The sequence below is a fragment of the Poecilia latipinna genome, unplaced genomic scaffold (genome assembly GCF_001443285.1).
Source record: "Poecilia latipinna isolate Pla-1442-1.1 unplaced genomic scaffold, P_latipinna-1.0 Scaffold604, whole genome shotgun sequence".
Lineage (NCBI taxonomy): Eukaryota > Metazoa > Chordata > Actinopteri > Cyprinodontiformes > Poeciliidae > Poecilia > Poecilia latipinna.
The window spans coordinates 35,841-58,835 of NW_015113220.1; the positions used below are offsets into that span (position 1 = coordinate 35,841).

Here is a 22,995-nt window from a genome sequence, read left to right on the forward strand (position 1 = left end):
TTTGTTTTCTTTTTGTCGGTTGTGGGGGGGGCCTAGGGGGGTGGGGGGGGGGGGGGGGGGGGGGGGGAGGGGGGGGAGAATTTGGTGTCAGATGGTAGAAAATATGCCAATCCTAAAGACTAGGAGAGTTAATTTAGTTTCTAAGTGCAGTGAGGCAGCAGAGTCACAGCGGATGGCCCAACCCATCAGGTTCTGGTGTTCTGTGGGTTCTCAGGCGGATGATGGCGTACGATCGGCGCCTGGAGCCCCGCGTGGGCGAGAGAGTCCCCTATGTGATCGTGTATGGGATGCCCGGCGTGCCCCTCATCCAGCTAGTGCGCCGGCCCATGGAGGTGCTGCTGGACCCCAGCCTGCGCCTCAACGCCACCTACTACATCACCAAACAGATCCTCCCGCCGCTGGGCCGCTTGTTCCAGCTCATCGGAGTGGACGTGTTCGGATGGTACCAGGAGCTCCCCAGAGTGAGTGGTCGGGACTCATTTTACAGTTTTAACTCGCATGAAAACTTCCATAATAAGAAGATAACCTTATTGAAAGAAAAAGCCTTAACAAATAAAAACCCAGCCATCATTTTTGTCACAGTAAAGCGAGGCTGGTTTCAGACAGAGTAGGATAAATCTTTTCTGATTCCTCCTGAGAATCCAATCAGATTAATTAATGAAATGCTGTTTGAAGTCGGTGCTTTTTGTGTGACAGAGCACTACTGCCATCTGCTGGTCAACATCCAGACTGACCGGTGAGAGCAATCTTGGTCTTGTAGGGAAAGATTTTGCCCAGTGTTACTGGGATGAAGCTCAGACCAGTTGGCTGTGTCAAACTTGAAGCTTTTGGAAGTTAAAAGCAAAGGATGTTCAGTGTTGTTTAGAGCTGTTTCTGTCTGTCGTCCCTCATCAGATCCAGAAAGCGTCCTGCTCCTCTGTGGTGGGGGGCGAGGAGCCCGCTGGGAGGAAAGGAACCATTTCTCAGTATTTCACCACGCTTCACTGCCCTGTGTGTGATGAGCTGACCCAACTAGGAGTGTGCGCACAGTGCAGAGCCGACCCCCAGCGGGTAGCTGTGACCCTGTACCAGGACATGAGGCAGTGGGAGAACCAGCAGGAGCAGCTGCTCAAGGTGAGTCCACCTTTAGGATATGTCTGCTATTTATGCACCCAGGTCTGCTGGCAGTACAAAGATACTAACATGAATATGAAACGGGACAAATACTGACTAGGAAATATTTATTTTTTAGAAAATCGCAGATGGTGCAATTATTGGTACCCACAACAACTCTTAAAATCATTTTGGATTTATGCTTAAGTCGAAGAGAGATTAAGGTCAGGGGTTTCCTACTAAAGTCCTCGAGAGCCACTGTCTAAAAGTGGCTCATGTAGTTCATGTACATAATTCATCAAATGCCTGAATTATGTATTGAAAAGCTGTGGGACAGTGGCTCTCAGAGAATCCATGATTTTGTTTCTCTGTGGTGTAAATATGACCTTATAGAGACCCTTTCCTTTTAGCCCAGCCAACAGGAACGTAGGGCTGGGCAAAATAGCTTAAAAGGTTTTCTTAGCATAAACAATTGAAGGCAACACCGTTAAGCTATTCTCTAAGGCAGGAATCTTCAAATCCAGACCTCACAATCTGGTTTCCTGCAACTTTTAGACATGTTTCTTGTCCAACACACCTACCTGAATGCCTAATGTCTGAATGCAGTCAAGTTCTGCTGATGACTAGGGTGTGTTGAAGTGTTGAACACTGAAATGTAAGCCTGGAAAAGTGTGGGATTTAGGAGTGAAACATCAGTAGGAACCCTCTGTATTAAATGACAAAGGGAGTTATACAGAGTGCCAGCAGAGGAACCAATAATTGGGCCATTTTGGATTTTTTTTTTTTCCCTCACTGAATGAAAGTTGTCAAAATAAAGGTGGGATTTTATTTTTGTTAGATTCTTACTGTAATGAAAACTGAATTTTCCCAGTCTGCACATATCTTTATCAGAGGAGCCAATAAATGTATGAACAATAGTTACCTCACAGCTTAGCCAAACAGGATGCAGTATGTCACATACTCTGGCGTTCTGAGAAAGTCGGCACAGAAAGTTTAGAATTTAGGCACAGTTGCCTAAAATCTTTTAGTTATAAACTGGTCAGTGTTCCGTTTTATTAGAGAACTCTGTGTGGGAACATTTGTCTTACTGTTTGTTATATCACAGGTAATGAGTTGGTCTTGTGTGTGTTTAGATCTGCAGGAACTGCAGCAGTTGTGCTGAGCGACAGGTTTCCTGTGTGTCCCTGGACTGTCCCGTCCTCTACAAGCTGTCCCGGGTCAACAGGCAGCTCTCCAAGGCCCCATACCTCCGACAGCTGCTGGAGCAGTTCTGATTGGCTGCTGAACATTTTGGAAACCCCACTGATTTGGTGCTACCCGCTGACGCTTTATTGAACAGTGCTTTGATTACTCATTGTTTTTTTTATTCATACTTGTAATAACACTAACTTATTCCAGTTAGTTAGTCATGCTTGTTTACGGTAACCTCCATAAGCTGCTGAGTGAAGCTCGTGTCTGCTGGGATGATCTACTGCAGCAGTTTGACATCAACCACAAGCTAACTTCACTTCATCCTGACAGACTGAAGTTTTCCTGTGAATATCTTTCTACTCTCTCACTGTGGATTAACCTGAAAACTGAAACTCCAGCCATGAATTCAAATCCTGCCATGTTTCTTCCCCATCATCTTCACAGTGTAAGAACTGGAAACTCATTTATCAATCTGGGACTGTTGCAATACTGTATTATATATAATTTGTCATAAAGAGTTTATCATTTCTTTGTGCATATACGGTTTTATGTCCAGCTTTCCGCACAGCCACACACAGGATCTGTTTATAAAAATGTAAAAACTGAAGATATTGAAGGTGTTTCTGATTGTTTTTAATTGATATTGCTGTGGGTGGAGGTTTAAGATTGATATAATAAAAAACTCAGTATTCATAAGCCACCTTGTTCAATAATTCAAATTTAACCCTCAAAGTGACTCAGTGATAACAAACCTCAATACACTGCATCACAAAAACAAAACCCTTCATAAAAGTGCAACAAAATGTACTTCAAACATAAGTCTGGCAGCTGATTGGCTGGATGATCAGGGGCGTGTCCTCAGGAAGGCACTGAACTGTTAGCTGTTGGTGTCTCCTGTAGAGGGCACCAGCAGAGCAGGAAGTCTGTCTCTAAGCCTCTGTTTTAAAAGCTCAAGCTGTTAAAACAGTGAAGACGCATGGAGGCCCAGCGTCTCCATGGAAATGCTGGGCCAGAAATGAGAACAAGCATGGCTCATGTAATGTTCAGTGCAGGATCAGTAGATGGTGCTACAGCATTCAGTCTCTTTTCTGTCTGTCCAGTGAGAACTGCAGCTTGCCTCTGGGAGAGTCAGCTACAGGGCTGTTTAATGCAGCAGAGGGGCTCGTTACAGCACCACCACCTGGGGGAGATGAACCCTTGCTGGGGGAATTAACACTTGACGTGTCATCCATTTCGATGACCTCAAAGTCTGCATCGTTCCACTGATCTGCCTCATTCTGCTCTTCCTCTTCCTCGTCATCCTCGGCAGCTCCAGAGTCCAACAGGGCCTGGCGGTCCTCGCCGTTGTCGGCGTCCATCCGGCCCCCAACACGGAGCTTCCTGCCCGCAGTGCCAGGTGCCGTGGCTACCTTATACATGACAGGGAACAGGATGGAGGTGAAGACAGCAGTGATGAGGGACAGGTACATCAGCAGAGGCTGCTTGGGAAAAATCCCGAGGAGGAATCCAACCAGAGCTGGGAGGACCATCTCCCCTGTGGCAGCCCCCACCACGAAGGCTGCCGCCGTGTGGCCCGTCACCGTGGTGTACTGCTCCAGCCAGGAGATCCCACTTGGGAAGGTGGTGGCCATGGAGGCCCCGTAGAGGCTGGTGCCCACCCACAGCACCGCATTGTGGTTGGTGAAAAAGCAGAGAAGAAGAGAGGAGAGCATGGTGCCCAGCAGGCAGAGGAGGATCATGGTGCCAGGGTACAAGCAGGCTGCAAAGAAGATGGCCATCCCCCGAGTAGCCGCAAAGGTCCCCCAGAACAGGGAGTTGAGGCCGGCTGCGTGAGCCTCAGGCATGTGGGCGTAGTCCTTGGCAAATGTGAAGATGAAGGAGCCATACGCCACCTCTGCACCCACATAGGCAAAGAAGAAGAAGAAAAGTAGGATGACAAGAGCCAGGTGGTGTTTGGCCATCTTGGGCTTCCCTGCCGCTGCCTGCGGTTTGTCCCGGGACGCGCCACCGCGGGAGTACAGGACGAAGAAGAGTAAGGAGATGAAGAGGAGGAAGGAGCCGATTACGATGTAGGCCCACATGGACTTCAGGGTGCTGCTCTTGGCATGGATGTAGCGGATCATGGTGTTAGAGACAGTTGTCAAGGTGACGTTTGGCGGGTTGGTGGGTTTGGCCGGAGTGCTGCCGTTTCCATCATGGCCAAACAACAGCTTGGCTATGATGGGGGACGCGAAGGCCCCTGCTGCAAAGCTGAAGTGGAGGGCCTGCATGTGAGGCCCCGACTGCTCCCCCCATGTGTTCAGGATGAGCACATTCCCACCTGAAACACAGGAGACATAGAAACATCACTGAAAATACTGAAAACAGCAGAGATGCACAACGTAATGAAATGTTGAAACCTATATAGCATTTTTCAGCACTCTCAAAGACACTTTACAATGAAATCAATCACCCATTCAAGCACACATTCATGCGTTGATGACGGCAAGCTACTGGATAGTAGCCACAACTGCCCTGGGCCAGGCTTCCATATTGCACCATCGGCCCTTCTGACCAACTCCAGTGGGCAAGGTGGTTGAAGTGTCTTGCCCAAAGGCACAGCGGCAGAGGGAACCCACCAGTTGTAGTCAGAACTCCTACTGACATTAGCCCAATATATTGGCACCAACATCGGTATGAGCCAATAGTCTTTTTTAAATGTTGCATCAGTCTGATGAATAAAACTTGTCATCATTTGAGGGTGGAGGTTGGTCATGGTATTTGTTTGGTCATGTGATAGTGATGCAGAAAAGAATTGTGGGGATTTAACTGAAGCAGTGGTGAAGTCACTGGCGTGGCTGTCTCGGTGCTAAAAGGGTAGTGAATTATAATGTATACAATATTGGGAAATATAAATTTTTGGCCATAACAGCAATATTTATATCCGATATTGACCCAAATTTTTATATCAGTGCATCCCTAAATAACAGGCACGGAGTATCCCATATGAGTTCTACTGGTGAGTGCTTAGCTTCCTCCAAGAGGCTCTAGATAGGATGGTACCATCTAATGCAGTGGTGTCCAAAGTCGGTCCTTGAGGACCGACATCCTTCATGTTTTAGTTCTCTCCCTGGTTTAGCGCACCTGGATCCATTGATGGCTCGTTAGAAGGCCTAAGAAGAACATTGACATGCTGAAAAGGTTGTTACCACCACCAGGGAGAGAACTAAAAAGTGCAGGATGCCGGCCCTCGAGGACCGACTTTGGGTACCCCTGATCTAATGCATCTCAAACCAAGTGAAATCATCAGTAGGAGTCACTTCATCCCAACAGGTTGTGGAGTAGGAACAGGTATCAGAATCATCCTCTAGTCCTTCAGACTGTCATACCAACAAATAAAACCACTTTGACTGAATTATACTGCCTGGGGTCATAATGAAGGTTCTGAGATCTAACATTCCTTTCAGGTTGGCATGATGATCTGCAACCACATGTCAAACTCATCAGAAGGATGAAGACCTATTTCTAATAACAGGACCAATAAGATGCAGCATGTTAAACATTTCCTGAGCTCCAGGAAGCATTTACTTAGTTTCATTGCTCAGATTACTGTGCATAAAGAAGGCAGAGGCTCCACTGCAGTCCAGAAGAAGTAGGAGCTGCAAACACTGAAGAATTTAACAAACCAGGAAATATTCAACATGACAAGCCTGTTTTACCAGAGCCTGCAACTAGGAGGGCAGCCACATTATTATTTACCATGTTTTATCATGTTATAACGTAAATGATTATCTGCAACCTCAGAGTGCATAGCTGCCAGCAACTACAAATCATCATATAGATGTAAACATATAGAAGCAAACAATGTGCATGCTTCAGCAGGTTAAAAACAGGAAGTTTGGTTCGATTGGGGTCAGGAATGCTGGCTGAGCCGGCACACAAACTTATTCATCTGCGGTTAATCACATGGTAAAAACAGGAGTTCAGTCTGAGTCGGAGTTAAACTGAACAAAAGATGTTTCCATGTTCTGCAGTCACAATGTGTTCAGCTGTTAAATAAATATACTGCTAAAAAAAAATAAAGGGAACATTTCACTTTAATTTTGTGTATGGCTCCAAATCCAGGCCTCCATTGGTTAATAAATTTGATTTCCATTGATGATTTTTGTGTGATTTTGTTGTCAGCACATTCAACTTTGTACAGAACAAAGTATTCAATGAGAATATTTCATTCATTCAGATCTAGGATTGGTTATTTGAGTGTTCCCTTTATTTTTTTTGAGCAGTGTACATAAATTACACTGTATGTTAATGTGCACAGTTTGACATTTTTCTCAAATTTAGAACATAAAATTGAGTAGAAAATAAATTTCCTACTGTAGATATGCATAAAAAATGAAATGTCCTTTTTCAACTGGTCAGAAAACATTTGCAGCTGTAGATAAATATTCTTTGGCCAAAATGAAAAGGGATTGGAAAGATTTCTGACCTCTTAAAGAGGAAGTTGGAGACAGTCATTTTCTGATGATCAAATAAAAACCTAGATTTCTGAAGCAGGATATGAACTTCTATAAGTTTTGTCATTAACTGGAACTAAGAGTTAAGCAATAACATATTTTGTGAAATAATTTTCATTAACAGACATACGAGAAGGTCACCATCGACATTTAATATAGAGAAAAGATGAATAGCCAATGGTAAGAGTTGCTCTGCGCTGGACCACTCGTGGCTGGAACAGCCATGCAAAGTTGATGCAAACAGCACAGCAGCAGTCAGACATGCTAACTGCTAAAGTTTATGCGGCTGTGGCCTCTTACTCAGCTAACAGGTAGAACATGACTGACAAGACAAATGAGTTTCCTGAAGGGAAGGAAAGACAGTGAATAACAGTGTTGACAAGAAGGGCCCAATCAGTGCTGATGTGTGAAGGTAATTTTGACTTTTTAAGTTGTACAAAAAAGCAAAGTACACCGTAAATTATGCAGAGTGCAATTTAGGAGTACATTGAAGACTGGAGTTTTGCATGCAGAATCTGATTTCTGTTTAGAAACAAACTCCTTTTAGGACAGAAAATCTGTCACTGTCAAAGTAAGAAAAGTAGGACCCAATCGGCCCAATGAAGACCATGGAATGAAAATGACATGTATCCTATTTTACTACAGTTCAAAGCCGCACACTGACTGGGGGGATCCAAAAAGAAACCATACCAGAACATGTTTTAGAATAATGCTGCACTTTTAAATGAGATACTGTTGCTACCAACATATAAGGTGCTCCTGGTTCAGTTCTGTCTGTTCTGTGAGCGTGCTCTGTATCTCAGGCCCCATTTAGTTTGAACCTGGCTGTTCAAACTGAGCCAGGTTCTGGTTCTGCTGACGGTTTCATTTGTGACTCTTCAGCTAACACTGATTGATAAGGGAAGGCATTGTATGGTTTATCATTTAACATGATAAATTTATCATAAGTGTGTTGATGTATTGTCGTCATGACAAATTCCAAGTTATGTTTTTTAAAAAAAGAAAAATTGTATCATTTGGATTGTTACTTTTACTACTTTCTCCACATTTTTTTTATTTAAAGTATCAAAAAATACCAATAAATTTGAAAATATGTTTAAATGCAGTTCTTTACATGAGCAGTGACCTAAAATAAACATTACACGTGGGTATGTTTTTCAGAGAGATTGCCATGTCTTGCAGTCATAGTTTCACAGTTACTAAAAAAAAGAAGAAATAATAATTTACAGCACAATTTCAATAGGCCTTCACAGCGCTTGGCTGCTCAGGCCTAAATAGTCCTTATCCTCACTTTTATTGTTATTGCAATAGAACTACAAAATATTGTGATAAAACTTTAAGCCCACTGATACATCTTGCCTAGTAGTCTTACCTGTGTCTAAGACTCCCATAGAGATCCCAACAACAGACATGATTCCAGTGAGGAACAGGGCCTGCTTACAGAACGGGATGGCAAACATCCCAAACGCTGTGAGCAGCATGGAGACGCCTGCAAGCACAGAGTCAGCTGTTAGCTCCAGCCATGCATGCAGCTGGGAGTGTTGACCCAGCTCTACACCAGCAGCCACCAAGACAAAAACACCAGGGTCAAGGGTCACCTAGCAGGACGTGAGGGTTCGTCAATTCAAACAGAATCCCTCCGACGAGAGAGCCGCCGATGTAGCCGGCAGCGCGGCCCACAAAGATGTAGGAGATGTTGCTGATGTTCTTGTGCACATTGGCAGCCAGGTCCTCAAACGTGGGGCCGAGAACAGAGATTCCCATTCCCTGGAGAGAGAAAAAAAAAGTCTATGCATGATTGAACATCATTAGGATTGACATGATACCAACATGGAATCCAAACCAATGTTCTTGAGCTTATTTCCTCAAGAACATTTTAAAACGATATTAGTCAAATTTTGCTTTTTCTTCCTGGCAACAAAAACAGAAGAATTTGTGGAGGAGAGTTGATATTACTATAAAAATTTACAAGTTATAATCCATGAATATACAAGAAAATTATTGAGCATGATCAGTGTGAGCTGACCTTTGAACTGGTTCTTGTAAAGGAGGAGCTTCCCTAGAGCTAACCACGGTGCTGCAGGGGGAACAAAGAGCTGATTGTTTCATTTCTGCAAGCTGAAGTGAAGACGTTAAGAAAACAGCAGCAGGCAGCATAGGAGTGTATGCTGGTGGTTTTCTGTAATTTGAGGTGCTGGGAGCTGTGGTAGAGCAAGTTTTGCAACTATGGAAATCCTGTCTGTGCAGGACACTGCTGCACTCGGCCTGCAGTGTCCCACAGCTGGCTGATAACCCGACACTTACTTATTACAGCTCACAAAATATCATCCAACAGCCATGTGGGGATTTTATTAGCAGGTGAATACAGTTCAGACTGAAATAGGAAGCCAATATAAATAGGTTTTGCAACAACTGAGGATGATTAAGACCAAAGCACCCGACAAGTTTGTTAGTTAGGAATAAATCAGCTTCATGGCTTTCAGACTGCAGACAGGAACTGGAATCTGTTTGAGCACTTCCGCAAATGGAGCTGCAGAAAACAAACTGACCAATGAGAGGCAGGATCATATCCAACAAGATCTGAGGCTGAAATTATTGCCAAAGATGTGCTGAGGAAATGTTGTGAATATTCATGTCTACTGATGTCTAAAGAAATCAAAATGTTTGTTTTATGGAGTGTTGCGTGTAGTGCAGTGGTGCCAAAAGTCAGTCCTGAAGGGACATGAGCATGTTTTAGTTCTCCAACAGTAACAACCTTTTCAGCATTTCAATGAAGAACATTGAAATGTTCTTCATCAAATGATGGCTTCTAACGAGCCATCATTTGATCCAGGTGTGTAAAACCAGGGAGGAAACTAAAACATGCAGGATGCCCGCCCTCCAGGACCGACTTTGGGCACCATTTCTGTTGTGCTTCAAAAGAAAATGTGAATTTAATCCATTTTTATATAAGGATGGAATAAAACAAATGGTAGGAAAAGTGAATACTTAGAGGACGAACACTCTGCTCAGGACAAAGCTAACTATTATTAGGTATGTAAGGTAACAATGTATCACTTAGATTTTTATGGTTTCAAACACGCTAGAAAGATGGTCTCTAATAGAGACCTCAGAGTGTGTGGGGAAGAAACGATACAAATAATCTTTCTCACCATTTTTTTTATAATGAGAAACAATGCAGCAATGTTGGATTTAAAGCTGAGATTGAGATGTCCCTTTATTTTAGGGGTTAAAAACTGAACACATAATCAGAGAAAAGTGGGGGTGGAGTTTTTATTTAAAGTAAATTTAAAACGAGGCAAAGACCATAAAACTTCTAATTAAAATATGTACATTTATTTCAGAATGTGGTGCATCCCTGCCAATAATTGCAACAAGTTTAGTTTGATGTAAATATTTGAGAGCCTATTATAATTTTTCCTTTTCAGCAATTTTATTTTATTGTAGTCTAAAGTGCCATCATCTCAAATGTGTCGTTTGGCGAGGGAATTATGACGTTTGCGGATACATGTACATGACCTAAATTGGCAGAAGAACCAATTTTGTCACTTGATAATTCTGGATTTGGTTCCCTGAAAAATGGGTGGCTGCTCTGCAAATGTCACATGGTTACAATGAGAAAATGTAAATATAATTAGAATAAAAGTGGCACAAATCACTCCAAACTCGCATTTTTTTCTTTAAAAAAAATGCAGTTTTCAACTAGCTGTATGGACTCAGAGTCACTTAAACCATGAAAACGTGTGAAATATTTTCAAACTTGTCCATAACAGACAACAATCACAAATCCTTGAGGAAAAAACAGTGTCTGCCAGTCATCCATTGTGGCTCTGTTCTTTCCATGATGTGTCATCATGGAAAGGCTCAGTCATCTAATCTGTGGTTAAATAATCAATTTCTTCTATGGTTCTTGAGAAAAGTGAGGATACACAACTTCCCAGCTGGAACAACTCATCCCAATGTCCCCCACATTGCTTCCTGCCATCGAATTGGAGGGCTGTTTGTTCCATTTTGCTACAGTTTGAAAACAAATTATGCCAGTGGACTGAGGTGGAAATTGTTAGAGAAAATTAACAGAGCAAAACAATTCAACATATAAAAACAATTTCCACTGAAAAATATATTTCAGCTTGCATAATTCTAGCAGAGGCCTAGAAAACACCATATGAATTAAACCCCACAACAACTAAACTATTAGTTGGTCCATATATTAATAACGTACTGATATTTACCAAACCCAAGAAGGACCCGCACAGCGCGAGCGTGACCATCCAACGGCCGCACGCCCCGCTTCCTCCGCCGACCACTTTCACCCGGTTGTCTCCTCCCGGCTTTATAGTCTTCTTCGCCAACTTCAGTGCGCTCTTCAGCCTCCGACCGGCCTCCTTCCTCTTGTCAAACAGCGTGTTCTCCTCCTGCTCGTCGTTGTCGTCCTCCTCTTCCATGCTAGCGAAACGAACGTGCTTCTTTTTGGCAACGCTCTCGCGCACGGCGGACGAAGACATACCTGGATATTTGTCAGTATCGCAACCAGTGCTGTCCAAAATTCAGCTGTGTAAACGACCTCCTTTAGCTACCGTAGTCTAGTATTTGGGTTGAATGTTACTACACTAAAGTTAGCAGGTTCATATCAAACACAGTGCAGAATGAAGAGCGACAATTGACCGCCGCTGAAGCAGCCTCGGAGTACCTCCAAATGTCAACAGCGAGGGTACGGCTACTGGAGGTCTGCAGAGATCGTCTATTGACCGTGAGGTGGAACATCGTTGTTTATTGCGACTTGAAAGGGATGAATTCATTCAATTTTAGTCATTGTGCAGCACAGACATAGTGAGCTACACTCATCGAAGTGGCCTGTAAGTTATTCATGAATTTCAGACATTTTTATTCCTTCACGTTTATATTTAAACGTTTGAATGGACTTGCACCACTACCTGTTCGTAATTTCATCAGCTCACAGTCGTAACAGATCTACCAGGTTCTTCAAGTGGTGATGGTCAAATTCCTCTTTGTTTCCTTACGTGACCTTTGTCTCTATTAAGCTGTAATCGATTGCAGATCTTACAGTTGTTGTTTTTTTGTTTGTTTGTTTTGTTTTTACAGAAATTTATGAAGTCTTGGTTGGTTCACAAACAAAAGCGCACTCATTATGTGCGCACTCATTTTCACATAATGAGGCTCTAAAAAAAACCCCAAAACATCTATTTGTTATGTTGTTTTTAACTTTTATATTCTGAACTCGGAGCAGAGTACTACATCTGTATTTGTTGTGCATCTGAGTTTAAGCTGACGCGTCAAAATGATCCAGAGCTACGGGAAGTACCTGAGCCTTATGATACTTGCTGTTAAATAAATTGGCGACATCTAGTGTTTGGAGAAAGCTTGTTTCCTTTTAATAATCCGAAACGTATCGAAAATAATGTTTTTAACGGTTAAATTTTTTTGTTGGAAAAAAAGATATTCACCAGGTTTTAAAATTAGGCAATTCCAAATGATCAATAACATAATACGTTAGCTAATAATAATAAATAATAATCATCATGATAATAATAATGGATATAACAAAGTTGGAGTCCATCATTCTATCCTATAAGTGTTTGTCTGAGCATTCACCTCAATGATCCATCCATCCATCCACCCATTCACTGTATCTTTAATTTATGTTGTTAGTGTCGCCGTTTTGTGATAAGGGAGAGGTTGAGTGACATTACATAAAAATAGAAGAATGCCTTTACTGCATATTTTAAGCATATAGTACATAAATATATGATGATATTTGAGTTGTGTGTTTTACATGGGGATTCATGTGGTAAAATGTGAACCACTTAGAAAACGCTCACAGAAACGTGGTTTTCATGTGAATCATTTTTCCATGCGTGTACAAAAAGAAAAAAAAAAGATCTGATGTAATTAATCTTAAGTATCATGTTTTCATTTACTGTCAGCAGAATGTCATAATTCACAGAAATAAAAACTTGAAAACATGAATCTACATGAAATTAAGTTATGTAATCTGTTTCACTAGTTGGATGGAGTTAATTAAATAAACACATTTTCAATAATATTCTAATTTACTGAATATGACTGTTTATGATGAAATAGAATGAAGCTAGGAGCCCAGTGTTTTCATACCATACAAAGTGAGACAGACAGAAATAAAGCAAGAAGTCAAGAAAATAATGAAAATCTTTTTTACTTTGTAAAACACTGATATGTGACTGTGCTTACCACTGTAGTTTAACATTAAAACCCAAGCACAGCACTGTTGGTGTAGGTGACTCATGTTTGGATACATTTTGAATTTGTAGTCACAATACATTAAAAAATGAATTTAAGACAAAAATATACAAAACTCAGACAAATACAGTGAAGAACAGCGAAATTCATATGTGCAGATATTCTGCATAAGGCCAGTGGTCGGATTCAGGATTAGTAAACAGCAAAATGCCTAAAGCATTGTGGCTGATGAGAGCCCAGCATGACAGAAAGCACTTCTAAAGAATTTACCTCTTTATAGCAATATGTCTTTTTGACACATGTTGTGTTTTAAAGCTTTTATGTAAAATCAGCTAAACGAAATGTGAAAATAAGATATAAGCAGCATAATAAAAGATCTAAACTTTGATGGCAAAAAGCTGCAGCATTTAAGCCAGGGAAAAGCTCCATTCGGATAATGGTGCAATAAGCTAAGTGTATAGTAAAAAGTCAGTTTTATTCAAAATATCTCTCTAGTTAGTAAACACCCATAAACGTCTCTCACTTCTCGTATTAAATAAAGGTTTCTCTGGCTTTGTGCAGAAAGTGCTTCACAGCTCCGAGCTGCGGGGAGTTCGGACTCAGCTCTGTCTTCACTCACTTCCTGCTCCGCTACGGGGCAGCCATGTTGCTCCAGGAAACTCGACATGGGGCCTGGCACTACCAGCAGGTAGACCTCACAGAGTGGCGTGACAGCAGACAAACAGGACAAACGCACTCTCAGATAAACTCACTTCATCAGTCTTCAGCGAACAAGGTAAAGGCTGCAGGTGAATGCTGACTGATTATGGCATTAAATTCCAACAAAAACAAGACACAAATAAATACAAGACTTTTTTTCCCCTATATATTACTGGACCTTATGCAAAGTTACTGATTAACTGGGCCTGGATCTCCTGATGGTCATATAGTTAATGTTTAAGTTCCAGATCCATTCAAAAGTGAAGGCATCTAAAATGATAAGATACTAGAGGTAAATAAGTAATAGCATTTTTACCAACTCATCATCTAGTTCGACTTTATGGGGTGTAAAATTATTTGATCCCCCATCCAAGATTTGTGGGATGTTTTGGCAGCAGTTTTATGACCTGGACTTTGTGTTTTGTTTTGTTTTTTTATTGCATGTAAATTATTGGGATTTTGTGGCAGCAGACTACTACAAAGCAGTGCGTAATTGCAAGATGGAGAGAAAATGATACAAGGCTTTTAAAATGTTATGACATATTAAGATCTGAATTCTCATTTAGTCTAATCTGGAATTTGCCAAATGAGATACAGCAAACGTTTTGGAAAGTGCAGTGCACCTCACCCTGAAAGCACCGCCCCCACAGTGGAACATGGTGGTGGCTGCATAATGCTGTGGGGACACTTTTGTGTTGGTCTGACGCATAAAATCCCAAGTAAATATGTTGAAAGCCATGTTTGCTGTATGACGTGGAGAAGTTGAAATAGTATGACAACTTTAGTGAGGTGCTTTTGGGTTTTGAACCTGTGCCTAAATCGCAGCAAAAAAAAAAAAAAAAAAAAATAATCGATACATTAGGTTATGTTAAGGCATGTAGGGAAAGATGAAGGCAACACTTTCATTCTGAATCACTATTCAATTCATAACAGTGAAGCAAGATGTAGCATTGTTAAAGGAATAGTTCAACATTTAGGAAGCAAAAAATGTCTTAATTGCTCACATTTAACACTGTGAAAATTCCTGAGTTAGTTAAATTCTGGTTATGTAGCATTTGGCAAACAGCTTCCTCCAGTTTCCTGCTTTGTTTATATCTGTTAAAAATATACTTTAAAAAAATCATAACTTCATTTTAAAACTCTGAAATGCAAACTAAAAGGGACGGCTGGCAAACTCCTGTTTTGGTTTGTGCCGTTAAAACCACTACCATCACCAGTCTGAAATAGAAACAGGAATTTCAAGAGCAGCTTAAATAGAAATGTTTGAGTGTCCTCACAGTTTCAATCACAAATTAACACAAACCTTCAAGATTTCTCAACAAATGTCCCTTTCAGAAACTAATGACCCTGTTTTTGCAGCTCCTGCAAACTTTAAGACACAGAAACATGGATGGATTACATCCATGGAATACATGGAATTCCATGGAATTGAAAATAACCCATGTCACGGATAACTTGTACATCTGGGAAGCACCAATTCCAATGAAGTTGGGAGGCTGTGTAAAACGTAACAGAATACGATTTGCAAATCTTTTGCAACCAAAATTCACTTGAATTCACAACAAAGATATTTAATGTTCAACAGTGTTTTTGTAAATATTTACTTATTTGGAATTTGTTTCCTGCAAAAATGTTCCAAAAAACGTTTGGACAAGGGGCAGCAAAAGATTAGGAAAGTTATGCATGCTCAAAAAAATTTTCATTTGGAACATTTCACAGATGAACAAGTTAGTTTGAAACACGTGAGAGTCGTGATGACTCAGTCATTCATAAGCATTTTTGAACAACTACATGAGCAAATAGTCCAACAGTTTAGGAACAACATTCCTCAATGTACAATTGCAAGAAATTTAGAGATTTCAACATCTACTATCCATAATATCATCAAAAGATTCAGAGAATCTGGAGAAATCTCTGCAAGAAAGCGGCAAGGCCAAAAACCAACATTGAATATCCGTGACCTTTGACCCCTCCTGCTCCAAAACACTAAAAACTGACATAATTTGGTAATTGATATTACCACATGGGCTCAGGAACACTTCAGAAAACCATGGTCTGTGTACACAGCTCATCGCTACATTACAGGTAAAACTCTACCATGCCAAGCTAAAGTGACAACATGCTTTATTATTTATTTTACATTATATTTAGAATTCCTAATTGCACTTTCTGAACCATTTGAAAGAAGGCTCGTTGCAGTTTATTTTTAAATGTTTGACCAAAGTAGTCAACCTGTTTTTTTTGTCAGTTTCAGTTTATTTATTATTTATTTTTCATTGGCTTTTCTACTCCTAATTACACTGACTGAACAAATGAAAGTTGTTTTTTTACATGTTGACCAAGCTTGTGAAGCAACCGGTGTATGTAAGTGTGCTGTGCTGGTGAAGGGTTATCATATAAATTTGTAATTCAGTACATTTATGTTTTCTGTATCTGATCTTTGTCGGCTGATACTAAACCTCAGATTTCTGCATGGGAATTGAAAATAACCCATGGCATGGATAACTTGCACATTGATGCTGAGAGCTATATATGGGTTTTGAAGCAACATGTAGTACCGTCCAAGCTATGTCTTTTTCAGGGACGTGCCTGGTTGTTCCAGCTAGACAACACCGAGCCACATTCTGCAGGTGTTACTGCTTCATTCAAACTGTCACAACTTTTTTGAAATGGGTTGAACAAATCAAATTCCAAATAAGTGAATATTTGCAAAAAACAACAGTTTATCTGTTTGAACAATAAATATCTTGTCTTTGTAGTGAACTCAATTGAATATAGGTTGAATAGAATTTGTAAATCATTATATTCTGTTTTTCTATGTTTTGCCCAACTTTACTGAAACTAGGGTTGTGGTTAAGAAGAAATCTTTGAAGCTGATTCATCCGTAAAACAAAGCTAAAAGCAAGCTAAACGTAAACATGTTTAATCCTGTAAATGCTTCTTTTGAGCTATATGGCTATGGCTACAGCTACAGCTATGGCTACAGGTTAAGCTGCAAGACAAGACTTCTGTGTTTTGGTAAAGACGCTGAGAACTGAAAGACCAGCATTATAGTGAGGTCTACTGTCTGGAAAGAGATCAGGATCACGTCTATCTTGGAATTAGTTCAAACACTTTACCTTTGATATGTTGCATTGCTTTGGAATTCCATCATACTGACGGCTAAAAAAACAAAACAAAGGAACAGCATTTTAACACTGCCGATCAGCACTGACCCCAGGCTGACCCAATGATTGTCTCTTTCAGTTTGTTTTGGGGGAGGCGGGCAGTGGAAAGGCCTTAGAGGACAGAATCTCCTCTTTTGTTCTTTGCATCTTCCTGAGCCTTCTCAAGCTCTATCATCTTCTGGCTGACATCTTGTTCCTTGCTCAGGCCCTCCTTCTTTTGCTTCCTCCTGTTCCTGGCCTCCACCCATGGTATAAGACACAACACGATCCCCCCAATGATCGGGGGGATGCCTGCCAGGTAGAAGGCCATGTCGTAGCTGCCCAGTTTGTCCCTCAGGAACCCTGCAAAACAAAACGGGAGGTTACACGGATGGAAAGATGGCAGCAAATTTCACCCTGGTGTACACATTAGCTTTCTTGCTTTCTTGCTTTTTCTTAGTTCCCCACAGAGGAGCCTGCTGTGAATGCTCAGACTTGTTAGAGTGGCCACCGATGACAGTAGATTAACAGTTTTCCTGTATAGTAAGTTTCCCCTCCCCCGCACACACACACAGAAACAAGCCTGAGACCCCCCTCCTGGCTCTGATTGGTTGTTTCTCAGCAGGAAGATTTCTCCAGATCGCAGTAGAACCCCAGGGATGAGGCAGAGGAGTTTGATATTTCACTGTCTCTCTTATATTGCACTTTCTCAACAATGTCATTTTTTTTTTATTATATCAATCTAAATAACAGCAACTCTAATAATCAATTTGCACATACAGGCTGCAATTGCCTTGCAACAAAAAGGTCCTGGGTTCGATTAATGGTCTGGGGTCTTTCTGCATGGAGCTTGCATGTTCTCCCTGTGCATGTGTGGGTTCTCTCTGGGTACTCCGGCTTTCTCCCACGGTTAATTGGTCTCTCTAAATTCTCCCTAGGTGTGAGTGTGTGAGTACATGGTTGTGTGTCCTATCTGTCTCTGTGTTGCCCTGCGACAGACTGGCGACCTGTCCAGGGTGACCCCGCCTCTCGCCCGGAACATTAGCTGGAGATAGGCACCAGCAACCCTCCCAACCCCACTAGGGACAAGGGTCTACAGAAAATGGATGGATATACACACACACACACACACACACACACACACACACACACACACACACACACACACACACACACATTATGGTTTATAGACTTTGCGGGGTCCGAAAGTAGAATGGTGAGTTGCGGGGCCCACCCTTTCTAGACGTCCTAGATTTATGAAAAAAATCAGGCACACGCACACGCACGCACACACACTCATAGGTCAGGTCTTTACATACAGTAAGAATCTCATACCGCTCAATAGAATTCCCAAAAATCTAAACTAAGCCTCAAAGGCGCTATTCCTCTTAGGAATCCTCACTGTCATTCTCATATCTTTTCTTAATAACAGAATTATGAAACGACTTTCAGAACCATTCAGGGTTCTGAACTGAACCGCCAGAGTAATGATGAGAACATCCAGCGCTGTTCTCAGATTGAAAATACAAAAGAACCTTTTTGTATTGCAGGAGTAAGTGGTGGTTTATAACAGCGTTTTTCACTGCCACCAAGGGGCGCTATAGGGCAGCCTCAGAAAGTTGAAGGGAAGATGAGAAAAAAAATGGGGGAAAAAAATAGAGTCCATTATAGTTTTAAATCAGAAATTTAAATTGTTTTTATAAATGTAATCTGCTTTTCAATCATTATTATAAAACATAAGTTACAATAACTAATTCAAGATGGAGATAGAAGATAGAAATTGTCGTTATCGTCCCAATAACGACGATTCAGGTGTAGAACCCAGGCTTCAAATAAAAAACATAAGCATCTGTGATGCTGAACGGTTACATTTTTCTTCTTTTGCAAAAAACATTTTGATATATTCTGTAGGATTTACTTATACTTTGTGTACAATTCATGTTGACTGGAATGACTGGTGTAGAATTGTTCTTTTTCACTTTGACAACTCCTCAGGACATGATTTGCATTAAAGGTACTATTTGAAGAAGGTACCTAAAATGTTATTTGTACTTTATAAACTAGGTTAAAATCCTGTCTTTTTGGGGGAAGGTCATAAGCAACAAATTCAACTTGTTTTTCTTTTTTTTGTTAGACCATGTTACAGCAAATATAAGCTTAAAAAATTCACAACTTTCACCAAAGCTTTTTGAAGAACGTGCCAGAAAAGCCGTAATTTTAGGCTGCAACAATCACAAAAAACATAGCAACACTCTGGAGGGACTGATCAGTCTTCTACATAAGGCCAGGTTGATTTGAATAACTGTATTTTTTAAAATTATTTATGATTTTTACTATCTGATATTAACATTTGTTTAATGATCTGAGATGTGACAAAAACTGAATAAAACTACTTTTCCACTGTAACTATTTGTGTAACAGCCTTCGGGTTTAGAACAACCGAGGTGGAATAGACACTAGATGGGGAAACAGGCCTAAATATAAGTGACAAGTATCTCAGTGCTCTATAAGCAGCCTGGTAACTGAGCTGCATTAGATTGCTGCACTAATTCTCTCTGGCTGACAGGGAAAAGCAATCTATTTCCAGAGGAGTGAGGGGAGTCCCAACAAAACACCGAAGATGTTAAAAGTGCATCCGCATCAGCGGGGCAACTACTTCAAAGACAAGCAAAAAATCATAAATCACTTAATTTCCGATTTTAGCTTGTCTCTTAAAAAAAGCATGTCCTCAATTCACCCTGTCTTTCTATTTTACCTGCAATCGGGGGACCTGCAACCATGGGAATGGACATCAGGCCAAGCAGGAAGCCGATAGCCTGGGAGACATCTTTGGCTCCGACCAGCTCGAAGGCGATGGGCGCCATGATGCAGATGAAACAGCCGTCAAAAAGCCCCATCAGCAGGCACACGGCGATCAGCCCTCCAAAGATGTTGCACAGCGGGATCATCATGGACATGACACCAATGACAAAGAACGAAAGGACCTGCAGCAGGAGATCGTTTCACACTTACAAATTCAGGGCAAAAGAATTTTGTATCACCTGAAACTGGCTGTCTTCAATTCATGATAGCTTATTCTCATAAATCTACATGTCTTTTGAATGTCTTTTTGCTCTTCTTTTCTTCATCTTTAAGATCTTACTGCATGGTCGTGATCATGACGCCTTCTCTCTGAGGCCTCACCTGCAAGAACACTTTGTTGGATCCCTTCACAAAGTCCGCCACGCTGCCGAAGATAAACCGGCCCAGGCAGGACGTGATGCCGATGCACAGCAGCAGGATCTCTTTGTTTACGTTTGGTCCAAAGCGCTCCTGCACGTGTTTCATCTGAGCATGACAGGTGGAACAGATGAGCATGACATATTTACACTCAAAAAACTCAATCAGAGTCAAAACACGGGTCTTCAAAGTGCAGCCCAGGGGCCATTTGCGGCCCATTGACTAATGACAAATCAGACAATCAGTTTGAGAACCATGCAGGCAGCTCAGAGCTCTGTGCTTTGGTCCTGCAGTTCAGCTTTGTCTATATTTCTAAAGCATAGAAAATATTGTTTTCTTAAAAAAAAGTTAACCGAATCAGTGGTGGATGGAAGAAGCTGGAAATCCCAATTTTCCATCTGCTTAGCATGATAAGTGTTGTAGGATTTCTGATTGGTTGTATCCAGCCATTTGGATTATTTATAATTTTTCTTTTCTCTTTCTCTCTTTCTACTAAAAACTGGCTGATAAAAGTCTTCAGTCTGGTGATTTGCTCTCAAAAAAGAAAATTGTTCTTTTTTTGAAGGACAATTTTGTTCATTATACATTTTATGTTTTATTTATGTTGTTTTGTTTATTTATTTTGGATATTTAAAATATCTTCTAGTTGCGGCGTTAAATGTTCATTAAAACTGAAAGTTTATTGACCTATGAGAATGTGTTCTTGCACTTTTATGTATTTGCATTACATTACTTGAAAATTATCTCAAAACAACAATATTATCATTTATCACAATAAATTTCTAGGACTATCCATTGTCCAGTGAAATTTGTTATTGTGACAGGCCTGGTAATGGGACAAAAAATTAAGATTAGGAATTTTGTAGGTAGAATAAAAAAAATAAATTCTATAAAAATCTGTGGGTTCTGCAGACAGAAGGTGTCTTTGAAATCTAAGAGATTTGGAGACATGTTGCAAATAAGAACACACAAGTCAAGACTTGGAGTGCTGGCAGACTCCTACCAGAGAATAACTGCTGAAACAGAATTAAATATTCTTCAACAAAGTATGCACTGGAGGGTGATCACACATGTGGAACCTGTTCATTGCATCTTTTACCTTTATTCAGCCAGATTTGTTTCATCACCTACATCATACAATCACACATAAATGTCACATAAAAAAAAAAAAAAAAAAACAGTTTTTAAGTGATTTCTCATGCTGTCGTCTGGTGTGTAGACTCTTGAGGTCCACTACTACACACTGCTGGACCATAAAAAACAAGTAGTGCTGATGTTTCTGTTGCAGAAAAATTAGTGCAGTCATGTTCTCTCTACTGTTTAAGAGTCAGATAGTGAGCTGCCAGCTACTTCTACCTCCAGGCACGCACCAGCAGTCCAGCTCAAAGAGCCCGTCTGTCTGCAGCCCTCTGCAGGTCTCACATCCGTCTGCAACGACCTCCGGCTGACTTATTGTCTCCATCAACGTACAACAAGATGCTCTGTGTACGCAGCTTTCCTGCTCAGAGACAGCTACATGCTGCAGACCTAACGGGATGCTCAGTGGGGGAGTGTTCGCGCGCGCGTGCGTGCATGTGTGTGTGTGTGTGTGTGTGTGTGTGTGTGTGTGTGTGTATGCATACTTTGCATGCATCAGCAGAGTAACTCATGATACATAAACTATTCTGAGACTGAAGCCCAGAGGGAGGAATCAGACAAAGACAGCAGATGTGTCCGACATTCCAACTGGATGGATGGTTTATTGGTTTCAGTCTTTGCCATTTTATTCTGAAAGTTCTCTTTCACTTATGTACTTTTCTTCATTCACTGAATAGAATTAGAAATTCCTCTCCTCTTATATAAAGCTGTTAATAATTAACCCCCAATGTTCCCAACGCAGCCCTCGGCTCTCAGACTGCAGGTTTAGTGATTTCTAGAGTTTTTCTTTTAAACTTGAATATGATGCAGATCTTTCATAGTTACAAAAGCTCAGGTAATCATTGATCACTTTCCTCACGCTGCTATTTTCTCCGTCTGCTCTCCTATTGTCTGCAGTTTATGTCAAACATGTCCGTTCCACATCATTTACAAGCTGCTTTGCACATTTTGTTTGCTTAATGTCTCCTTCAGCACATTCACCGGTATGCTTATTTATTTGACAGTTATTCATAGTTGTTTGACTTCTTTTTAAAGGTTAAAAATAAGTATTTTTTCTTGTTCCCTTTTTCTTCTGTTTCTTGTTTCAAGTAGGTAAAATAAAGGAAAAAAAACAATCATTACTCATATTCACCGATATGAAACACTAATATCGTTATACATTTTTCAGCCATATCAGCCGGCCTTAGTTCAGCCCTTCAGTACGAAGCAAAGCATAGAACAGAGGGCTGGTTTTTACCAGGCTACTAAATAATTAAACTGAATGGAATTTCAAATGGAAATTTATTTGCTTGGGATGCAAGTCACCCATGTTTCAAATTTTGGCCCCTTGTATGTTTGAACTTAACATCCCTGCTCTAACAGCACCAGGAGGTTTTTCCAATCCCTAGTTTTTCCTTTTTTTTTTTTTTTTGCAAATTTTTATCAAAATTTACCAAAAAAATACATACAGGTTTTGTTTTACTTCTCAGCTCTCATTCTTTGTTTATGTGACTTGAATTTCTCAGTACAGTTAAAAATGTTTTAACTTTTAACGGTTAAAACACTTTTTAACAGTGTTTAAAAAGCCTCATCCAGAGCCGTATTGTAATGCTACCAAACTCTGTGAGGTGCCAGTGACTTCACTGACATTAGGTAAGAGAAGTGGTTAGCATGAGCACTATTGGTCATGGACTCAACAGGTCTAGTCTGACGGAAGAGAATCCCGAGGAAAGTCAACGTAGAATGAAACAACAATGACACCAAATACTATTAAAAACAGCATGTAGCATTCTGTTATC

At 40.8% G+C, this 22,995-nt stretch overlaps 3 protein-coding genes across 4 annotated transcripts in view; 1 reads left to right on the forward strand and 2 right to left on the reverse strand.

Annotated features, from left to right (window-relative positions):
- Positions 1–2,371, forward strand: part of rev3l (REV3 like, DNA directed polymerase zeta catalytic subunit) — a gene marked incomplete at its 5' end in the record, with an annotated part of 38,101 nt that extends 35,730 nt beyond the window's left edge. Inside the window, 3 exons of the mRNA XM_015042860.1 lie at positions 215–461; positions 895–1,113; positions 2,226–2,371. Of these exons, the coding sequence (XP_014898346.1) occupies positions 215–461; positions 895–1,113; positions 2,226–2,366 (607 nt within the window). The remainder of the gene's footprint in view (positions 1–214; positions 462–894; positions 1,114–2,225) is intronic.
- A 523-nt stretch (positions 2,372–2,894) lies between these two features.
- On the reverse strand, positions 2,895–11,628 carry mfsd4b (major facilitator superfamily domain containing 4B). Its single transcript, XM_015042846.1, has 4 exons — positions 11,012–11,628; positions 8,378–8,546; positions 8,152–8,268; positions 2,895–4,603 (listed from the first exon to the last, which is right to left on the reverse strand). Exons 1-4 carry the CDS (start codon positions 11,282–11,284, stop codon positions 3,360–3,362), a joined length of 1,803 nt encoding a protein of 600 aa, XP_014898332.1. The 5' UTR covers positions 11,285–11,628; the 3' UTR covers positions 2,895–3,359.
- Positions 11,629–16,143: 4,515 nt separating this feature from the next.
- slc16a10 (solute carrier family 16 member 10) overlaps positions 16,144–22,995 on the reverse strand; it is a 35,636-nt gene continuing 28,784 nt past the window's right edge. For both annotated transcript variants that reach the window (XM_015042847.1, XM_015042848.1), the window contains exons 4-6: positions 20,045–20,188; positions 19,617–19,845; positions 16,144–17,224 (exon numbers count right to left, since the gene is read on the reverse strand). In XM_015042847.1, the coding sequence (XP_014898333.1) occupies positions 16,995–17,224; positions 19,617–19,845; positions 20,045–20,188 (603 nt within the window). In that variant the 3' untranslated portion in view covers positions 16,144–16,994. The remainder of the gene's footprint in view (positions 17,225–19,616; positions 19,846–20,044; positions 20,189–22,995) is intronic.